This window comes from Elaeis guineensis, chromosome 2 (assembly GCF_000442705.2).
Source record: "Elaeis guineensis isolate ETL-2024a chromosome 2, EG11, whole genome shotgun sequence".
NCBI lineage: Eukaryota > Viridiplantae > Streptophyta > Magnoliopsida > Arecales > Arecaceae > Elaeis > Elaeis guineensis.
Window position 1 is genome coordinate 114,513,650 of NC_025994.2, and position 22,669 is coordinate 114,536,318.

The 22,669-nt window shown below is 42.7% G+C and overlaps 1 protein-coding gene and 1 non-coding gene across 2 annotated transcripts; one reads left to right on the forward strand and one right to left on the reverse strand.

Annotated features, from left to right (window-relative positions):
* Positions 1-5,111: 5,111 nt before the first annotated feature.
* Positions 5,112-5,215, reverse strand: LOC140855977 (U6 spliceosomal RNA). Its single transcript, XR_012139417.1, has one exon. It is a non-coding gene; the product is annotated as a U6 spliceosomal RNA (small nuclear RNA).
* Positions 5,216-6,999: 1,784 nt separating this feature from the next.
* LOC105042927 (pentatricopeptide repeat-containing protein At2g15690, mitochondrial) lies at positions 7,000-8,971 on the forward strand. The gene has a single exon (XM_073252848.1). The coding sequence runs from the start codon at positions 7,211-7,213 to the stop codon at positions 8,714-8,716; it is 1,506 nt and encodes a 501-aa protein (XP_073108949.1). The 5' UTR covers positions 7,000-7,210; the 3' UTR covers positions 8,717-8,971.
* The last annotated feature ends 13,698 nt before the right edge of the window (positions 8,972-22,669 follow it).

The window sequence follows — 22,669 nt, forward strand, 5'->3', positions numbered from 1 at the left end:
GATCCCAAATTTTCTTACCATCCTCAAGCCGGCGAGGAGCGCTTCATACTCGGCTTGGTTATTGGAGGCTTTGAAGTCGAATCGGAGGGCGTACTCGGTGACTACCCCATCCGAGTTGGTGAGCAGGAACCCAGCCCCACTCCCTTGGGCGTTTGAAGCTCCGTCGATGTGCAGTACCCAGGTGGAGATCGGGTCAGGCTTGGAGGCCGCGTCTCGTCCGGGGTCCACGTCTTCCGACCCTTGGTCGGTCGTCGGGCATTCTGCGATGAAGTCGGCCAGGACCTGGGCCTTTAAGGCAGGTCGCGGTCGGTACTATATGTCGAACTCGCTGAGCTTCATCGCCCACTTTGCCAGTCGTCCCGATGTATCAGGTTGGCGCAATATCGCCCTCAGGGGTTGGTTGGTGAGAACCACAATGGTATGCGCCTGGAAGTATGGGCGGAGTCGCTGTGCGGAGATGGTCAAGGCGAAAATTATCTTTTTCGTCTCCGAATATCGAGCTTCAGCGCCGCGGAGCACTTTGCTAGTATAGTAGATAGGCTGATGGGTTCGGCTCTCATTTTCTCTGACGAGCACCAAACTGACCGCCTCAGGGGAGGTGGCCAAATAGAGATACAATGTCTCCCCGACCTCCGGCTTCACAAGCAATGGCGGGGAAGCCAAGTACCTCTTCAGATCCTCGAAGGCCCGTTGGCACTCATCCGACCAAGAGAAGCCCTTCGCCTGCCTCAGAGTTTTGAAGAACGGGAGGCACCTTTCAGCCGATCGAGAGATGAACCGGCTGAGAGCGACGATTTTTTGTTCAGCTGCTGGACCTCCTTCTTGGTGTTCGGATGGCGCATGTCGATGATTGCCTTTATTTTCTCAGGATTAGCCTCGATTCCTCGCTGAGAAACGAGGAATCTGAGAAACTTCCCGAGGTCACCCAAAAGCGCACTTAGTCAGATTCAGCTTCATTCGATGTTGTCGTAGAGTGCGAAAGTCTCTTCGAGTCTCGAACATGGTCTGCAGTCTGCGCACTTTTTACCAGCATGTCGTCCATGTATACTTCATATTACGCCCGATCTGATCTTTGAAGACCTTATTGACAAGTCGTTGGTAGGTGGCGCCGGCATTCTTCAGCCCGAAGGGCATTACTCGGTAGCAGTAGAGGCCCTTGGGGGTCACGAAGGCAGTGTGCTCCTCATCTTCGGGTGCCATCCAGATCTGGTTGTACCCGAAAAGGCGTCCATAAAGCTGAGCAGTCGAAATCCGGACGTCGCATCCACTAGCTGGTCGATCTTTGGAAGTGGAAAGCTGTCTTTTGGACAGGTCCGATTCAGTCGGTGTAGTCAATACAAATCCTCCACTTTCGTTGGCTTTCTTGACCATGACAACATTGGCGAGCCAATCGGGATATGTGGCTTCTCTGATGAAGCCGCCTCGAGCAGCTTGTCCACTTCTTCATCGATGGCCTTCTATCTTTCGGGAGCAAAAGACCTTTTCTTCTGCCTCACCGACCTCATCGTCGGGTCGATGTTGAGTCGGTGCGTTATTGTCTCCGGAGGGATGCCCGACATATCTGCTGCCGACCAAGCAAATATGTCGGCGTTGGCCTTCAGCAGCTCCGTCAACCGTTGTCGTTCTGGGTCGGGTAGTTGAGACCTGACCCATATCTTTCGTCGGGGTTTTTCGCTATCGGGATCGACACGAGCTGTTCGGCCGGCGAGCCCCGTTCTTCCTCCTCCCGTTGGTCTAGTTTGTCGATCGTCAGGGAGCCCCTCAACTCGTCGCTTTGAGCGGAGATCTGGAAGCATCGGCGAGCGAGCTGTTGGTTCCGCGCATCTCTCCGACTCCATTTTGATCGGAAACCGAACCAAGAGATGGTACGTTGAGACAATCGCCTTGAGGGTTTAGTCTGGGTCTTCCAAGTATGGCGTTGTAGGCCGAGGCACTTGGAAACCGCAAAAGTCAAATGAACCGTGCTTTGTCGTGGTTCGGTGCCGACCGTCACGGGCAGGGTAATTTCACCTTCCATCGCGACGGCGTCCCCAGCAAGCCTATCAAGGGCGTAGGGACCCTCTTGAGTCGATCGGTTGATAGTCGCATCCGGGAGAAGGTCGAGTAAAACAAAACGTTGTTGAACTTCCATTATCTACAAAAAATTTTACATCATAGTTTGCTATTGTTGCCGAGACAACAACAGCGTCGTCGTGGGGAGTTTGGATGCCCCGAACATCTTCTCCGTAAAAGTAATCAGTCGTCCGGGCGCAGCTCTTCGTGGGCTCCCCTCCAGCAGACGTCCCCGGGCCAAGTCATTTGGAAATCATATTGATGACCCCGGCCGTCGGCGATTAGTGGTCGCTTCCTCAGTCGGCTGGGGTCGTCGGTCGGCACTGGTCGAGTCGGCGGGTTCTCCGAAATTTACCGAGATACCCTCGACGGATGAGAGCTTCGATCTCATCCTTAAGCTGGATGCATTGCTCGGTATTGTGGCCGTGGCCCCGGTGGAATCGGCAGTACTTCCGTCGGTCGAGGCCTTTTGCCTTCAGAGGCGGAGGCCGTCGCAGGTATTCTTCCCCCTCGATCTCCATCAAAATCTGCGCACGGGGAGCAGAGAGAGGAGTGTAGGAGTCATACCTGGGGCGTGTCGGCCTTGGAGTCTGCCGTCGGGGCGACTTTTGGTTTCGTCGCGGAGGCGAGACCCGACCATCGGTCGGGGGCCTGCTAGGTTCGGCGGGGTCCCGACCCTTCATTCGCTTCTCCTTCGGCCCTTGAACTCGGTCGAGCCCGGTCGGAGGCTCCTTCGTCCGCACGCATATATTGTACACGCGATCCAAAATTCGGCATACGTCCGGGGTAGGGTCTTGTCCAGGGAGTAAGTGAACCGAGACGCCCTCAGCCCCCGTTTCATGGCCGAGATAGCCATGTCTTTGTTGAGGTCCCAGACCTCGAGCGTGGCCGTATTAAATCGCGCCACGAAGTGTCGGAGCGTCTCATTTTTCCCCTGCTTGAGGGAGAAAAGGCTGTTCGACGTTCGCGCGGCTTCTGGCTGGTGCTGAAGTGAGCCACGAAAGAGTGCTCGAGCTGTCTGAAGGAGTGGATACTTCCGATCGAAGATCGGAGTACCAAACCCTGGCAGCTTTGCGGAGCGTGGCGGGGAAGCCGATGCAAAAGAGAGCGTCGGTTGCCCCCTGAATCGTCATGAGAGCTTTGTAGCTCTCCAGGTGGTCGATTGGGTCGGTGGAACCGTCGTAGGGCTCCATGTGCGGCATCTTGAACCGACTGGGGATCGATTCGTCGAGAATGAGTCGGGAGAGAGGTTGGGCGGTCTGGAAGTCGACGTCGTTCGAAGACTTCTGTCCGTCCACCTGCAACTGTGCAAGCCGACGGTCGATTTTCTCGAACCTACGTTCGTAGTCGTCCGTCCGTCGGTGCTGGGAGACCCCAGGAGTGGAGTCTCCGGAGGATTTCGAGAGTGAGGCGGACGGCGTTCGCGGTCGCTTCTCATTCCTCGCTCGTTCCAGCGGGGAGGGAGAAGGCTGCTGGGATCGACGGGCATCGCACCGCAGCCGCCCCTCCTCCTCTCCGTGGGAGCGCTGTGGCAGGCGCTCGCGCGGAGGCGACGGAGATCGACGCGGGCGTCGGCGGCTGCTCTTGGAGGGCATCGGATGTGCCGCCGGTTGCCCGACCGATGATGGCGGCAGCCGTGCCGGTTGTTGCTGGAGGTTTTTGACCGCGTCCGTCAGCACGGTCATTTGCCGTACGATTGCCGCGATCTGCACCTCCGTGGTCACCGCGGGGTGCGGAGAGCTGGGTTCCGTCGCGGAGGGTGGAGGGGAGGCCTCTTCTCGGCGGGAAGAGCGCCTCGCCGATCCGGTGACTCTCGATTGTTGAGCTCTTGTCTTTGTCATTAGTGTCTACTAGGCCCCCCTACCTGGCGCGCCAATCTGTTGCGGCCAATCCCCTCGTCGTCTGGTCGCCGGGAACGAGCGCCTGCAAAAGAAAATCCACGCTGACCGGAGGCAGCTCCGGCGGGGACCCTCCGACGGTCAAGTCAGGGAGGAGACTAGGCAACAGTGAGAAGAAAGTAAAGAACTCAACGAAAGGGTGAGGGGGCGAGCCTGTCGTTTCGAAGGGCCTCTAGCACTGTAGCCTTCCCCGATATATATAGTGGAGCGTAGTATGGCGCCGTCATTAATGGCGCAGACAATTGAGGAATTGTCAACTCACTGTAGACTGTCAGAGTCGCCGTGAAAGTGTCACATCATCGTGGGGCTGTCAAATCACTAGGGTTGATAATGCCCTAGGTGGGATAATGCCCTTAGGCGGCAGTGCCGCATGCTGCTGTCAGGGCTGACAGTCTCCGGCAGCTGTACGGCGATCGGAGAAGTCGACCGACCTTAGGTCGGTGGCCAGCTGTGTGGCGTCGGGTGGAGATTCGGGCCCCTCCGACGGTCAGTCGGGCAGGTTGCGAGAGTCGGCCATCAGACTCCCTGGTACAGTCGGTAGAGAGCCGTTAATCAGTCGGTAATGGCGTCCGGCGATCGGTCGATTGGTCAACAGTCGGTCGGTCGGTCGGGTATGTCCGATTATGAGTCGGCATGAGCAGGGCCGGTCGATAATCCCCAACACAAGTAAAGAACAGGTTAAAGATGAGAAGAAAATCTTGTTGTCTGTATCCAAGGATAATGAATCCTAATTAGCTCATTCTTTAATCTACTATGAGTACATGGGAGTCATGAAGAATTAAAGAAGACTGATGATATTCATTCATATTCTGAACTTTTTAGGCCATAAATCATAAATAGCTCTCTCTGTTTTTGGTGGTTGATTCCAACTCCTCATGTCATGTAACAGCACAGGACTTCATCCTCAAAAGGGTAGCTGGAAGGTATCACTTGGGTTCTTGTATAAGTATCCAAGATCTTTCCAGCACACAATTTATGTGGGACTAAACACACACCGATATGGGCTCTAACATATCGCCCCATTTAAGTTTTGAAATCCTTGCTACTCTAAGGGTCTAGATCCAATCAAATCTAATCACAAACACCACATTTGATCCATGGTTAGCTCTAAAAGGTTTTGTATTATAGTATTTCCTAGTCCATATGGACCATAGGCTAAGTCCACTCTGATACTATTTCTCAATTTGTGCATGTCATCTTTGTATAGGGGCTATGCTAATCTTCTCAATATCATTCCAATTTTATCAGTCCTATCATGGTGTTTGTTATTGGATTTGTTTAGATTTAGATCCTTAACATAGTAAGGATGCTAAGATTTAGATGAGGAAAGTATGTGAAAGCACGTACATGAATCTTGTCTATTTCCTTTTTTTTTTTCCTTCATTTTGATGTTTTCCAAGTGTTTGTGATGAGATAAATGAATCTTGGTTATTGCAATTCTGTTGGAAACATGGTTGAGTCAAACTAAGTGCTCAATATTCTTATGAAAGGAGCTGAGAGTTAGAAATTTCACATTAAAGTTTTGGAATCCATTTTTGGCCTTCTAAGCAAAGTTTATGTTGATCATGGTGCTTGGGATAGTTTTTGGCTGTTTTCAGTAGGCTGTCCCTTAGTAATTTAAACATTAAAATGAGTGCCAAAAAAAAAAACTATATTTTGACTGTATATGTGTTTTTTCCTAATAATTCTGGTGATGAAGTCAGGAACTAATGTCTTCCTATTTATCAAGATTTTGTAGCCCATCATACAGGTTACACCTGCTTAACATTAATCATGCATTTATTTTTAAAGCATTGACAGATTTTCTTCTCCTCAATGTGCAGGAATGGGAGCTGACCAGGAAGAACAAGATTATTTGTTATTTATGTTTAAAGATGCTCATTTAATCGAAGTGATTGCCCATGAAGCTGAAGCTGAATATAACATGAAATCTCCTGCCATACTTGAGAAGTTTATCAAAGTTCTTGCTTGTTTTGTATGATGGAGCACAAGTAATTACTAGTGAAGGCTGTGTCATACCTCGCTCTTAATTTCTTGCTAACTCAACTATAGACCTTTATGCACATTACTTTTTAGTGGTTATATTACACTGGTAATGTGCCTGATTGCTGGTTGTTACAACTGTGGCGGCTATGTGAGACCTGCACCTGAGAACTTGTACACAGTTGCATGAATCACCTCAAAATGAAATAGGTTAGAGCAATTGAGAAAGATGCACTTGAGGTTTGGTGCTCATGGGAATACCAGTTTGGGTTTCCCTGCCTGAATAGCATAAATTTACAATGTAAAAAGATTCTGCATGTTAGGGGGCAAATCAAAACACTTTTAGCATTACTTCAATAGGCAGCTGAAGAGGATTTCTCCATGGCCGCTATCCTGAATAAAAGGACTAGTTCGTCCATAGGTATCATCTACCATGATGTCAATATATTGATCAAAATATTCTAAAATCTTTCTTTTGGTTTTAAATATTGCAATTGTTTGCTTAAAATGAGGATCCATGTCAGTTTTTGCCGGTTTTTGACGCCTTGATCTGGGGTATGTCTGGTCTCTTGAACGAGGTGTTGGATGGTGAAAAAGTATAAAGAGTACAAAAATAGATGTAATGGTATTCTCCTTTTTGAAAAATATTACTTTTTTTTTCTTTTTATATTTTTCCGTACAATCAACGAAGTCTTAATACCTCGTTTATTTTTTTACATTGTTGTTGTCTATGTGAATTATTTGGCTAAGAAGAAAAAAAAGAAAATTATGCACATGCAAGAAAGAAAAATAAAAATATGATTAAAATTTATATTTTTTATTAAAATAATAATGATGATGATGATTATGATAATGATGGTATCAGAATCGGCGCATTGCATTAGATAAAATCGGCGCGCAAGTTGCCGGTTCCCTTATCAGCTCCGAGGAAACCGCCAAAAAGATCCCTCGGTGGTGAGTGGTATAGTCACAGCCATCGATTTACTTGATATACGTCCAGCCCCAGGAGCAAATGCGGCCAGAGCTCATTTCTCGTCACACTAATCAGGATCAGGGGGATCGCAAGGACTCAAGAGTGGACGGCTGTGATCTGGTAAGCAGCTGTAGCCTCTTACCCTTCAAATATCTCCGAAGCCCTCACCTAAAGCCCAAGCCCCTCCTCCATCCCCTTCAATCCGATTACGCCAGACGGCCCGAGAAGGATCCACAAACCCTAGGGTTTCTCAGAAATTCGCTAGGGTTTTTCGCGCTTCTCCCACTCCCCAATCTTTCCTGCCATGGCCTCCTTCGTCGCCATCCATCGCGCCGGCAACTCCATGCTCGCCGTCACCCTATCCAAGGTCCGCCTCCCCCTCCCGCTCCCCTCCTCCCCTCTCCTCCTCAAAACCTTCAAACTCTCGCCTTTCCCCTCCCGAGCCCTCGCTGCCCGATGCCTTTCCACCTCCTCCGCCGCCCCTAACTTCCAGCGGCCGGCCCCCTCCGACCCCCGCGCCTTCCCCCACGACCGCAACACTAATCCTGGCCCTTGGCCCCCTCAGAACCACCAGCGGCCCCCATTCAACCACCGCCTCCCCGTCGATAATCGCCCTCCCATGGACTACGGCCGAACCCCTGTCAACGGCCCGCCTCCTCCGGCCGCCCCCGCTGCCGCCCCTCCTACTGCCTCAGCCCCTCCTCCAGGTCCCATCGATCTCATGGCCCTCTGTAGAGAGGGGAAGGTCAAGGAGGCCGTCGAGTTCTTTAGCCAGGGCATCCGCCCCGACCCCCCGACCTTCTTCGCCCTCGTCGCCTCCTGCTCCGATTCAAAGTTCCTTGAAGAACTCAAGAAGATCCACGAGTTCTTCATCCGATCCCCCTTCCGTGCTGACCTTCAGATCAATAACAAGCTGCTGGAGATGTACGAGAAGTGTGGGAGCATGAACGATGCCCGTCGAGTGTTCGACGGAATGCCTGACCGGAATATGGATTCGTGGCATCTGATGATTGATGGGTATGCGTCAAATATGCAGGGAGATGATGGACTGCAGATGTTCGAGCAGATGAGGAGAGTGGGGGTGCACCCTGATAGCCGGACCTTTCTGGCAGTCTTAGCTGCTTGTGCTAGTGCTGAAGCAGTTGAGGAGGGATTCATACATTTTGATTCCATGCATAAAGAATACGGTATTGCCCCTGGGATCGAGCACTACATTAGGATAATTGAAGTGCTCGGGAAGTCAGGGCACCTCAATGAGGCAGTAGAGTTCATTGAGAAGTTGCCGTTTGAGCCACCGGCAGCCATTTGGGAGTCGTTGAAGAATTTAGCATGGGCACAGGGGGATATAGATCTTGAGGACCAGGCTGAGGAGCTTTTGATTTCTATAGATCCATCCAAGGTGAACCCTGCAAAGATCCCCACCCCATCAGCTAAGAGGCGGCCTGGTATTAACATGCTTGATGGAAGGAACAAATTGGGGGAGTACCGTTTGCCTCCGAAGATTGAGAAGAAACCAGTGAAGGAGCAAGTCTATGTGCCAGACACGAGATATGTGCTTCATGATATTGATCAGGAGGCCAAGGAACAAGCTTTGCTTTACCACAGTGAGAGGTTGGCAATTGCTTATGGGCTGATCAGCACACCTGCAAGGACACCGCTTAGGATCATTAAGAACCTTAGAATATGCGGTGACTGCCACAATGCAATTAAGATTATGTCAAAGATTGTTGGGAGGGAACTTATTGTTAGGGACAACAAGCGGTTCCATCACTTCAAGGATGGCAAGTGCTCCTGTGGAGATTACTGGTGAAGTTGCTGCCTCCATGAAGAGTATGGGCATGGACCACCTTCCTTGGATTTGCCAACTTAATGCTTAAATAGGATGCCATGCTTTTGGCAGTGCTAAGGGTAACCATTTGACCATCATTAGACGATGAATGTGGTTATTGTTCACTGCATTTGGTTGTAGATTGCTTGTACTGAAATTCTATTTTCGTACTGATAGGTTAAAGGTACTTGCTTATTGAACTGAACATGAAAACTATAAGTATTTAATATTGTCTTCCCCTTGTGTAATCTAATTGTCATATTTCCTATCAGGGGAAATCACAGTAGATAAGACCTCTTGGATATTTGCTTTACGACAGCTATAACTTTTTCTTTATTGGATTAAGCATATTCTCGTTATATTTTTTTCTAAAGGTATTAGAAGAATGGTAGCCCCTCAATGTGGATTGCTTTTTATCCTATTTTATTTTTCTTCATTTCATTTAGAAGCTTTTCATGGATTCCCTTCTGAAATTAAACTCTTTTATTGGGATTGTATTTGTTATTTGTTACCTTCCCTATAACTTTTTTTGGCGTTCAGAATATAGTATCAGATAGTATTGAGTTGGGAAACTCGGAGTTCTAACAGGTATGACCTGAGAGGAGTAAGAGATTATGGTAGGTGGATGGATAGGTGGTATGGTATGTAACTAGTTTTTGTTGTTTCATTTGCCTCTACTTTGTAGAGATGGACTGTAATCATGCATGGTTGATGATGCATTGAGAGGGGGAAAACCACAGAGTCAAACTTCATTCTTGGTTTTTGTTAGTAAGCAACCTTAAGGAGATTAAACAATTTAAGGAAGAGTGTTAAATGGGAGGCTGCAGTTTTCTCAAAGGAATTTTAGGACTAGTCAAAAGATTCACAGATCTTATTCAAATCCTTTGTTGTGTGAATTGGTGAGGACAGCAAGGGAGAAGAGTATAGCAATATGAGAGGAAGAACTTCATTGGTGTCATGAAGGTGATATATCAATGACGGAGACCTGGAGACCTAGCCAAGAAAAGGGTAGTGGAAAGCTGTGAGCATTTAACGTGACCATGTTTCCTGAAGAGTTGCACATTATGGAGAATTGGTTCTTTCAGAGTTTAAGATATGCGTGATTGCATCGTATAAAAGAACTCTAATTGTGTTTAGGACCATACTTACATTCAGGATTAGGTTAGGTTGAGGAAATAGTTATTTGGAAGATGAGCTCTGCCCATGCATACCTGCTTAAATGCTGACATGGCAATTCTTGATCACTTGCATCCAGGCATGGTTGGGCCAATCACCCAGCACTCGGCAGCTTCCTCATGGCAACATCTCTCTGCATGTTTGAATGTGCATAGGCATAGAATTTTCAAGGAAGATAATAATTTATTTAAAATTTTATAGAATTTTGTAGGGGAAACCTAGGTGATCAAATGAGATCTTCTTTTAAGATTTGTTTAGATGATTTTAGAAGATAATGCCATTTTTTTTACCTTATTTTTATTTGGTTAGCTTGGGAGTGGTTTGAGGGATACAAGGTAATCTCTTTTACATATTTTAAAGTCTACAAGTCTTTCCTTGTTGGTGGTATGCCCACCCCGACAACATGTAGAGAGGAGAGATTAGCTATCACAGAAGCAAAATCTGGGTTGGAACAAAGATTTCATTTTTAGCCAAGGCATGTCTCTTACCTTTTCTCAGATTCTATCCTGTTTGTTCTTCCTTGCCACCTCTCTCTCTCTCTCTCTCTCTCACACACACACACCCCCACTTATACCTCTTTGCTCTAACATTACCTCATGCTCACAGAAATCTGTGATGTATGTTGACCCACATAAGAAGCAAAACTACTCACTGTAAACATGGTCATCTATAAATGTTTTACTAACCCTTGTTTCCTTCAAGAATCTTTTTTCCTTTGTTTTCACAGATTACAGCTGTTTTTCAAATCTCCTACCAGATTTGTCAGTTTTCCTTCCAGAAATCTGTAAATTGGCCTTAATCCCATCCCGTTTTTCCCCTCTTAAAATCTTAATTTATCGATCTCCTAAGTCCAGAAAATCTCTTATTCTTTATATTGTATTCGTCACCACTTTATAACCTCTCATCTAGACTATCGACACATAGACTCTGTAGATGATAACACTTTTTAAGTCTATAAATCCCATCCTATCACAACACAAAGTCATGTTATCCAATGTATGGAGGTCCCTAGTCTTAGTGGACCATGTCAGTTTTTCAAGAAGGATTCTAGTTGCTTTTGGGTTTGTCATAGGCATATGGATCTACTCATCTAAAACAAGGTCTTTTATGTGCTTTGATTTCAAGGTTAACAGAAGGCTGTCATGAGATTTGGTGAAGAGAGCCAAGAACAAAGAAAACATCGTATAAAGCTCAAGTGAAAGATGTAATTTTGAGGTGATGATTAGCTTCTGGAGAAAAGAGGCTTTTCAAAAGAAAAAGATATCTAAGCAGAGATTATGGAGGAAAGTGCAAAATTGGATTTTTTATGAGGAAGCTGGGAAAATCAGAAATTTTCAAAAAGAAACTCTGGATCTCATATGAGAAGAAAGGATGTTTTTAACTGATTAGGTTCCACAGCTACTTGGTAAAGTTGTAAAATCACATATCTCATCTGTAAGTTGTCGAGTGATAAATGCAATTTTCATAGAATTTAAGTAGTGGGTCTTTGGAAGATTGGAGGCAAATGACCCAGAGGACATCTATCAAGTGGTTGTGTTATATGGGCAATAGTCTTGTGAGAAAGGGAGCTTAGAGACTGAGTGAAGAAATTGGAACTTGAGAGATTGGAGTAGCATGGGACCAATAAGTTGAGAGTTTTTAGATCAAAACAATACTAAAAGGTCATTAATGGGTAAAATTACTATTAAATGAGTGTCATAGTGTTGCATGTCACGTAACAATAACTCTCTCAGTTTTCTTATTGAACAGAAAACTGTCGAAGGAGATGAACCATTGCAGGGATTGCCGTTGTTTCTCGCATGTACTAGAAGAGAATGGAGAAGGTTAAGGTGGTGAGGTCCTCTAAATCTCTGGAATCTTCAAGCCCCATCGCAGCCAAAATTTATTTGGATTCCACTGATCACTTTTCAAATTTTGTGTGGCCATGTGATGTCCAACAGGTCATCATGCTCTGCCATCTGCGCCCGTCTCTAATTGTGGCGCAACATTCCGACAATGAAAACATTGCTGCCTTTTTTTCAAGGGAATTTGTAGCATCTAACCTGCAGGGCTGTGCACACGGTTGGAGAGCTCTAGCAATCCTTCTGATTTCAGAAGCTCAGACTGCTAAGAGAGATTTAGCCATGAACATCAATCATTGGCCCAACTATTTCCAAATGGCTACAAGGCTTCTCGTTCGCAAGCCATAAGTAGTATTACTGTAACTTAACAATATCTTTTTTCTCATTTATGCTTACGCTGGATCTTACAAGGGTCTCAGATTTTTTGTTGCATATTGTTGTTATTTCTATCTTTTAATTGTTTCTGTGTTTTCCCCACCTGATTTGGTGGGAGTTGAAGTTACGTGCCAATCTGCAACAAACTCGTACCCCAAAAACTTCTCTTCTCCCTTGGATGCATGCTTTCCATTGCTTCGAGTTTGATGTGCCAAGTGATTTGTTTTGTTCGCAATGGAACCTGTACGGCAAGTGGGCTTATGTGGCCCCGTGACTTGCTCACGGTAGGGATCAAGGGTATGCCCTGGGTCAGATGGAGTCTGTGTAAGCCTGGCCCAAAACTGTATTTCTGAGCCTTGATCCTGGTCGCCCAACAGACGTTAGTGGTCTCTAGCACCAATCGTGCAGGATGAGCTAGGTCTTTTTCCCCTTTTCTCTTTGACGGATGACTTTTTTATTTTCAAGCTGCATATAGAATGATGATAATTAATCCCATGAATAATCAAAGACATAGCTATAACCACTTATCAATGGTAATTTGCTTAAAAGGACTCATCATCGGTGCAGCAGAGTGGATGAATGAATCTATGTTGAAGTTGGCTGGATCATTGAGTAGACGGTATCATTCACAGAGCTCCGGAGCTAAATAGGAGTTATGCCGGTAGCTGCAAAGCTGACCTGTTGTTGTCTTGGCAACTTACCTTTCCAGGATGTAGCCTCACAACCGATGCCACCCTGTTCCGGGAGAACCAACCAGCAGGCTACGGTGGTAATAATAGTTGAACTCACTAGCAATTATTCCTGACAAATCAAGTTATCTGCCCATCTATAACTTGTACATTTAAATGTCATTTGCACCTTTGTCACATCTGACATTGATAGCTACGAATTATTGGAAGACATGATTTCATGATCTTGCACATGGTAGATGCGTGAGGAGTCACTTGGACCACCAACACCAAAATCCACCTCGATCGCTTATGCCATGTCTAACATGGTCTCAATAAAGACATCCACTTCGAGAGTTCTGATTGGACCATCAATGTTCCACCCGACAGGGCCTAAGGATCCCTTAAAAATGTTGACTGCGCGCATTCTAGCAGAGGAGACATGAGGCTCTCCAAGTGATTCAACGAACACATTTATGAAATGAGGAAGTCAAGTGGCTGGACTAACAAATGGACCTTGAACTGTTTTGCTTGCACGCGTTCATATCTTCATATTCCAAATGTACTTTCTAAATACCACTCCTAACCCGTAAAAGGAACAACAATTTTTAGCAACCAACCCGAGGACTATCAAGTTTCACTGTGACAACTGGGTGTTGAACTGCATGCAAACGCTTGCAGCCTTATTTAATCTCAGCATATGATTCGTATCCGGAGATGGGCCCATGGGAACATGCTAGAATGCTATTAAATGTCAGAGATCCCATGCATTCATTCAATGGTAACCTAACTCGGATGTCCATTCTGGCCTTTGTTTGTTGAACCCATTGATGGTTGTTCGAGGTCGTATTTACTGGCATTTATAATGTGTCCATGGTTGCATTTGTGCCTCACTTATCATACAAGAATTTATTGTGCACCAGACTTTTGGAATACACCTCGGGCTCTTTAGACAGCTTGGTCCGTCGTTCGTGCGGTCTGTAATAAAAGCTCATAACATGATATCTTAGATATCTGTAGAAATTGTAGCAATAACATATATGTAAAACAATGTATTGCTTTGCTTATAATGAGCGTAATTATGTAATATGCTTGAGCGATTACAATTGCCAAGTAACTTGGGATGCATTCTCTTAGATATCTAGTAAATTTCCAACAGCATACATTAATGTCCGGGCTGCACCATAGCCACTGTGTAAGCTCAAGAACGTGCCGACACACCCCGTCCATGGTGGCTGCATGAATTCAATGATCCAAATCCAATTTTGATTCTATCATGTCCGAAACATCTCTGTTCAGCATGACAAGGGACTCGCTCGGTCACCCAGCTGGTTCGACTAGTTCCAGTGGCATGTACTTTAATAGTAATAATAATAATAAAAATAATAAGTTACATTGCAATCAGTGCTGCCCACCAGCCCTCCGGAAAACATAACCATCGGTTCGTCCCCTGGCAAGATGGCATGGCCACATAATTTATAGGATAACGTAATCCTTGGGCCACAAACTATTAAATAAGGAGAGGAGCCATGTGCGGTAGCCCCGTAAAACCTGCCAACAGGTTGATCTTTTATCGTGGCATCGGGCAATGGGAACAAATCTTTCATCCTTAATTACTGTCACGTTGTTTACGGCAACACCGTCTGAGATTCCGGTGCAACAGATGATACAAGCAAAGCTACAGTCCAGTAAAAAAATTTCTGTTTCTTGCAAAGATTATCTACTAAACCTGAATTCCGTGTACTGGTCTACCAGCGAAAATTGGCCTCGAGACATGTGCCCAAGGTGAGATCTTGTCAATTTAAGGGATAATCTAGTTAATTAAACTGGATTAAAGAGCACGAATCAAACAGTACGATGGAGTAATGAAAGACAAAACACGCCTTTGGACGTGCATGCCAGCAAAATCCATCCAAGTCGCAACAAATTAAGAAGTAATCGGTAGCTCCTAATATTTTATGAACATGAAAAGTTGTTTTTTTTTTTTTTTGGGTGGGGGGTAAGAGAAACGTTAAGTAATATAGTTCCTATATACTCCAACGTGGTTCACATATTACCAGACATTAATTATTAATTAACTCGCGCGGGAAAAAGACAAAACCCACAGATTAGAGTATTAAGAAAGGATTTGAATTTTTTATTATTCTTCTGACGTCCGACCTCTCGAATTCTGTGGGATTCGAAGGCTCGAGCCCTGGACACGATCCGCCAGTGACGCCGAAGGCAGGAGACGACGTCAGGCGTCCAACGTCGCCGTTGGTACTCGTCGTTTTCGAGGCGTGGGCTTGTGACGTGGCCCGGGCCGTCCACAACGGCTCCGTCGTTGTCCGAGAAACGCCAGACGTTACGTCAGACGGGAGCCGTTGATCAAGTGGTGCGCGGTCCACCGTGACGAGATAGAGTGGTCCCTGGCCGAGCCGGCGATGACGGAGAGAGATAACAGAAAGTGGGGACGGACGTTTGAATCGCCGCTGTTGTTAACGGCGGTTAGACGTGCGGGGTGGTGGAAGCCCCCACCATGTGCGTTGGCACCACCGCCCTCCAAACCTGTTCGAATATGAAAAACTGTTTTTGTAAAAGCCATTGTCTGTTGAATTATTGACGAGAATAACCCTGGCCCGGCCAACGTCTACTTCCCATGTGGGCGGGAATTTGATGGCGTGTGGTGCTCACGAGGAAACGAGTGCGAGATATGCGAAACTGGAATTTTTTTTAAAATATTTTTTTTTTACTTATTTTTCAATCTACCATCGAAACCAACTTATTTCGGAAACTATCCTATTTACGGTGATTAGACAGTAACATCATAAAATCGTACGTTGAAGATGAGATTTCAGAAGCTGAAATGGCACCTATGGATAAAATAAAATAAAAAATAAAATTATACATAAAAAATATAATTTTAATAAAATTATATTTTTAATATTTTTTTTTTTCTTTCTTCTATGCATCACGCAGCTGACCTTCCTTTCTTTTTTTTATTTTTCTGCTGCACTCCATCGAAGAGTGCGGACGGAGGGACACGGATGATTGTCGGTGCTCGCATGGAGCCACAGGGATTCAAGTTCATCGGAGCCAAAGGAGAAAAAAAAGAGGGGATGGTGGTGGTATGGAGCCATAGAGAGTGCGAGGGGCGGTCGCACAGGATGTGGGAGGCATCTGGGGCCGAAGAGGAGAGGAGGGTTCGTGGCACTGGAGCTGAGGGACTCGAGTTCGTCGAGATCGGAGGAGAGGGTTTAGTGGTCATGCAGAGCCGAATGCGGTAAGAATGGTGGGTGGGCATAGATGACGGTGGGGCAAAATGGTGCCGCAGCTTGGGCCTCACGAGGCAACCGCGGATGGTCGGGGGCGTGGAGGGATGTGGGGGGCGATGGAAGGAAAAGGAAGGGAAAATATATATATATATATATATATATATATATATATATATATATATATATATATATATTTATGAGGAAAAAAAATATTATTATTTTATTATTAATAATAATTTAAATAATAATAAAATATTATTATTATATTAATAATAAAATATTATTATTTTTTATTAATAGTAATAAAATATTATTATTATTTATTTTTAACAAAATAATAATAATGTTATTATTATTTTTGATTATTTTTGCTCAAAAAATCTTGATTTTTTAAATATTTTTTTAAAAATAATATTTTTATTAATAATTTAAAAATACTATTTGTATAATAACATATTACTTTTAAAAAATTATTTAAAAATTAATAATAAAATATTATTTTAAAAATATTATTTTCAAATAATACTAAAAATATTATTTTTTTAATAATAATAAAGTAGTATTTTTTAAAAAATTAGCAAAAATAATACTTTAAAAAATAAAAGTAGGGGATGGAGAAGAGATGAAAATAATAATAAAAAATATTATTTTTAAAAAATAAAATACTATATAAAAAGGGTAATGTGTGAGCGAAGAATCTACGAATTTTTTTATCTTTCTCGATCGAAGGATTGTGACGAGGGCATCGTGAGCGGACAAGAGAATAGGTGGCGGAAACAAACAAGCGATAGAGCGCTAACAGTTGGCACAAGTACCGACGAAGGATGGAGGGAACACGGGCAGAGGACAGAAGGGCATGAATTTGTCGGGGCGAAGAGAAGAAAAAAATTATTATTTTATTATTAATAATAATTTAAATAATAATAAATTATTATTATTTTATTAATAATAATTTTTTATTTTTGATTAATAATAAAATATTATTTAGTAATAATAATAAAATGTTACTATTTTATTAATACAATAACAACAGTTTATTATTATTACTAAAATAATATTTTATTATTAATAAAAAATAATAATATTTTTATTATTATTTAAATTATTAATAATAAATAATAATAATTTTTTTCTCTCTAAAATATATTTTTTTTTATTTTTTCCCTTCCTTCCCTTCCTCCCACGCCCTCGATGATTCACAGCCATCTTGTGAGGCCCAGGTCGTGGCCCCATCCCACCCCACCATCATCCATGCCACACCGGCTGTTCTCGTCGCATCTGGCTCCGTGCGACCACCAAATCCCTTCCCCTCCCCTCTCTGGCTCTGGGTGCTTCCCGCACCTCTTACATCCTACATGACCGTCCCCCGCACCCTCCGTGGCCCCACACTACCACAGTCTCCTCCCCTTCCCTCCCTCAGCCTCGACAAATTCGAGCCCTCGTGGCTCCGCACGAGCACCAGTGACCGCCCGTGCCCCTCCATCTGTGCTCCTCAGTAAAGCGGAGCGGGAAAAAAGGAAGGGAGACCGGCCACACAATGCGCGGGAGAAGAAAAAAAAAGTAAGAGAAATCGCATGTTGAAGATGCGATTTCATCTGAAATCGTCTTTTCCCCATGTGATTTTATTTTTTATTTTATTTTGTCTAAGGGTGCCATTTCAATTTGAAATCGCATGTTGAACATGGGATTTCAAGTTCAAAATTGTATCTTCAACAAGCGATTTCACCGTGTCACTACCAAGTCACCACAATTAGGGTAGTTTTGAAAATAAGTTAGATTTAAAGGTAGATTGGGAAATAAATTTTTAAAAAAATATTTTCTAAAATAAATCCTGTATAACTGATTTGGGAAATATGTGTTTTTTTTATTATTTTTTTTTTAGGACAATTGAAATGTGCCCCAAGGAGCCTACTAAACCATTTGTTTTTTTACCCCAAAAAAAAAACCATTTGTTTGGGTTGTGTCTTTATGGCAAAGGAACGATGGATCTTCTATCACAATATGGGCCATTGGATGGTATGTTATGCAGATCTTGAAGCACTTCAAACTCTTATATTCATCAGCTTACACAGTTCTTGAAGGGATCATTATACAATTAAATGGTGGATTTGTGTGAGGAGATATCTTTCTTTTCCGCATACAGGATTTAGGTTATATCTTTCGTATGAAGGAATGATGGATCTTCTTTTGAAGCCTTAATCATTGAGTCGCGTTCTACACAACTTTGAAGACATAATAAACCTCTTCCTTCCATCCATATTATGAATATGGATCACGGAGCTGATGTCAAGCTTTGAAAGTTATGCAAACCACAATCTAATGGTTAAGATTGTGAAAAAAGACCAATAATTTTTCTATATGAGAGATACAATCTGAACCCATCCGGAAACCAACTAGAGCTAAACCAATGGAGTATGGAAATAAATGTGGTCTTTGAGAATTTTTTTTTTTTCAAATATTGGTGACTACCAAATTAGAATTAGATAAACGTTCACCATGCACTTGAATGTACATAAAATAAATAATAAAATTTTATAAATTAATATGGCCACCTATGATGAAGTACATGACCATGTAGAAAACCTCGACAAACATCTTGAAATAATGAGATTAAAAATTTTCTATTTGTGCAGTGTTTTTAAATATATAGGTTTTTCTCCATTTTTATAAATATATATTCACACACACACACACATGGTTCTCTGCTCTTTTTGGTTCATGATATTCTTTTTTCTTGGCTATTAAAAATATCTCTAATTCCCAAAGTTTTAAAAATACAAAAGTGAAAAGAAAATACTATAATTGTAAACTATAGCCAAGCGGACGCTGTCTTCCTAAATATTCATAAATGAGATGAAGAAAATTGATAGGCATTTTTCAGATTAAATAAGTTAAAATTTTTCTATAATAATGTGATATGATGTTTGAATTAAGACACGAGGGGCTAATAGATACTTTCATTTTTTTTTCTCCATAATATTTTATACGAAACTCGCAAGCTTAGGGGCATACATGGTCCCAGTGTCCCAATTTTCTTGTGAGTTTGAATTAGATGGTAAAATCGATCCGATTCGATGGGTATGCATCCTATCTAAATTCGGTCAAACTCGAAAAATAGAGTTTGATCGGATTTAGATTCGGATTTGAGTAAAATTCGGAAACTGTAGCATGAATATGGATAGGATATGGGTAGTGCTGTTTTCTATCTGAATCTGAATCCAAATCCGATCCGAACCTACGGATATGGATAATATCCGAACCCATATATGAATATATATATTTATAATTCAGTTTTGATAATTCTATTTTGATTGATAATATGTATAAAATTATTTTGATTATTTATATGTTCTATATTGAATTGTAATTCTATTTCTATGTTTGATTTCTATAAATCTGGACTTATAAATTATGTTCTATGTTGAATTGGTAATTTTGTTTTGATTGATAATATGCATAAAATTATTTTGGTTATTTAGTTTTTTAGATATAGGATAGGTATGGAGCGGGTATGGGTTGGGTATGCGGAAATGGGTTATCCATAAGTATCTCCGAATCCATTGGGTATGGGGATGGGTATCTCTTTTCTTATCCGATCGGATATAGAGTATTAAGTTCGAATTTGAAGATGAGTATTACAATACCTGACCCAAACCCTACCTATTGCCATCCCTAGTTTGAATGCACCATTTATGTAAAAGAAATCAATTGGCTGTCGAATTATTTTTATTTAAAAAAAATAAAAAAATTCATTCTTTTCTAAATTTTTATAATAAAAAAATATGTAAGCCAATTATAGAAGTCAGAAGCATGGAATTGAGGAAGCATTGAGAGGGTAGAGTGGCGGAGAGGGGTAACCAAAGACAACCGATGGGAGGATACTCGATCAACCCAACGCATATCGAGAATAAGTGAACAAACACGAAGAATAAAAGAATGAACGCAGCAGAAGATGGACATTAAGAACGAATGAATGGATGGACAACAGATGTAGCAGAACCAACGAGGATAGAGGCGGCAAAGAAAGTTATCAAGAGGCCCTTCTCTTTGAGGTGTGTTCAACGTGACTCGATAAAATCATACCAAATGCAAGCCCGAGAACTTAATCTCATGCCGACTTGATTAGTTATACTATAGACATCTACGACTAACAATCTTATTCTGAAAATTAGTAGATGGAAATCATCATTTGATAAATGATCAGAACGTGGTCCAACAGCTTAAAAAATCAGGCCTCACAAACTTACAAATTCCAATCAATAGCCTACAGACTTTACTTTCTGATAAGAGAGATACAAAAAAGACTCTAAGGTAAGCAAACTCAATCGAGAGGAGAATAAAAAGAAGAAAACTCCACTCTTCCACATCTTTTTTCTCTTTTCTTTATTGTTTCCAAGCTCCAGCTAATTTAAGTATTAGAGAGGCCCCACCAAAATACTCCAGCAAGTATGAACTTTCTCTGTAGGCTCTCTCTGGCATTTCAAATCCTAAATGATGTCCAGCTCCAGCTACATCAGTACTTGCCCCGAGCTTTGTTACAATAGAAAATTTTAAGGAAGCAGATGGATAGAGCTAAGACCAGAAGATTGAAAAAAGAGGATGGGAGGGAGATAAAAATATATCATCAAAAAAAATGATAGTGAGAAAATTTCACTTTTTTTTTTATAAAAATAATAAAAATTATTTAAAAAAATAAGGAACAGAAACAAAATGATCAAATATATTTTTTACACCAGATTTCATATTTTTATATTTTAGAAAAAAAAATACCAAACAGGGTAGGAAAATGATTTCATGGGAAAGGCGTTTCGAGACGCATGGCATGATTTTTTTTTCCCTCCCTTCAGAGACCAAGAGACATGATGTTACAAGGCTATCTTTTTTTAGCCGCATAGGTCCATGTATACACGCAGCGGCACGCAAACTCTGCACACTTTCGTACGGGAGCACAGGCAATCGAGTGCGCGTCTCAGGTGCTGATAGGGCCCTGATGCCAGAGCCAGCGTCCAACGTTTACCATCACGACAAACCGACGGTTAGGATTCACTCGCTGCCCAGCCTTTTGCTCACGACCCCAGCTTTCCAGACACCGGTCGCCATGCACGTGAACCCCCTCCCCCCACGGGCCGGAACCCAGGTGTACTCTTCTGGACCGTCTGATCACAGATGGAGACGTATGATCATCAGATACGCCGCAGAGATCAGTGACTACAGCTAGCTACAGGCCATCTCAGAGGTTCAGATCTTTGTCACGTACTCACATCCCACAGGCCCTCCAGTCCACTACTGTCGTCAAAAGGAGCCAGTGTTCAGATGTATTCCTATTCTGGACCGTCCGATCGAGGATGGAGACGTTGAATTGTACCAACTCCGTTGAACTGTCGCAACTTTAGGAGGAGCCAGTGGACGGGTGTACGCATGAGAGAGAGGACTTGGCGCAGGGATCGAAGATGGCTCCAATGATGATGATTTTTATAGTCCAATCTCCATGGTTCGCATTTGTAATCATTCACCATTTTAATTTGGGAGATGATATCTAGCAGTAACGTTCGAAATAATGGTTGTTACGGCATTTAAACGGCAGTTACAACAAGTTGTGGAGGCTCATTTATAACTTAATGGATGTTTTTTTTAATGGTGGCGGTTAAATTAGCGTTAGATGTTGTTTTATAATTTACACAGAAGAATAAGAATAATATGTTTTTCTGGGTGCTATATGTGGCGAAGCATTTTTTGCCCCTCATTAGTTGTGAATCGAGCGGATAACATTTTGGTCTTAGCTTTGCTCCTCTTTCTTATTTCAACAAGAAGTATCATCGAGTTACAAAAATTTAAAAAAAAAAAAAAAACATGAAGTATCATCCATTATGATGTTTAAAATACCATGTGTACGATGCATGTTGACACATAAAAGTAGATCATTTGATGGTTGGCCATGAAAAAAAAAGGATTGGACAAAATAAAATTAGTAGAGGGGGAGGACTTGCTTGATAGATGAACCCAATTAGAATTAAGTGAGGGCCATTCCATGAATGACCATGATTCAAGATGGATTCTTTATCAATGGTATTGATTAGAGGAGCAAAAGGCACCACTTCGATTAACAATTTACAACTCTCTGCTCATTGGTAGCCCCAATGGCGTTGGAGCAGGATTATAGAAGCTATGCATAACCTTCTGAGTTTTAAAACTGTTCCCCTACAGACCTCTGCTATTCCAATTACAGAGTTAACTGTAGCTTAGGAAGAGCATCAAGCCTGTTGTCAACCAAGCTGCAAACTTCATGGTAATTTAGCTTTCTATGCTAATCCTATATTTGGTCTTTTTCTCCAGAGCTTTCTTAATTTGTAATAGTTGATTGTTTGGGTTCTTAATTTTTTTGCTTATGATGTTTGATAGAAATTTTAAAAAATTATTAGAGTTGATAGATAGATTGGAGAAATAGAGCGAACCATAGCCCAACAAATCAAGAAGAAAAAAATGAAAGATGACAAATATACTAAATATATAAATCTTGACACTAAAATTCAAATAGTAGATACATATATCCAAGAGACCTGGAGGTGAATATTATCATGATGGTCTTTAGAGCTTTTTGTGCTATATATAATACAAGTTTTT

Excerpts from the sequence above, each read along its gene's own strand:
- LOC105042927 (XM_073252848.1), top strand. The coding sequence starts at position 7,211 with ATGGCCTCCTTCGTCGCCATCCATCGCGCCGGCAACTCCATGCTCGCC.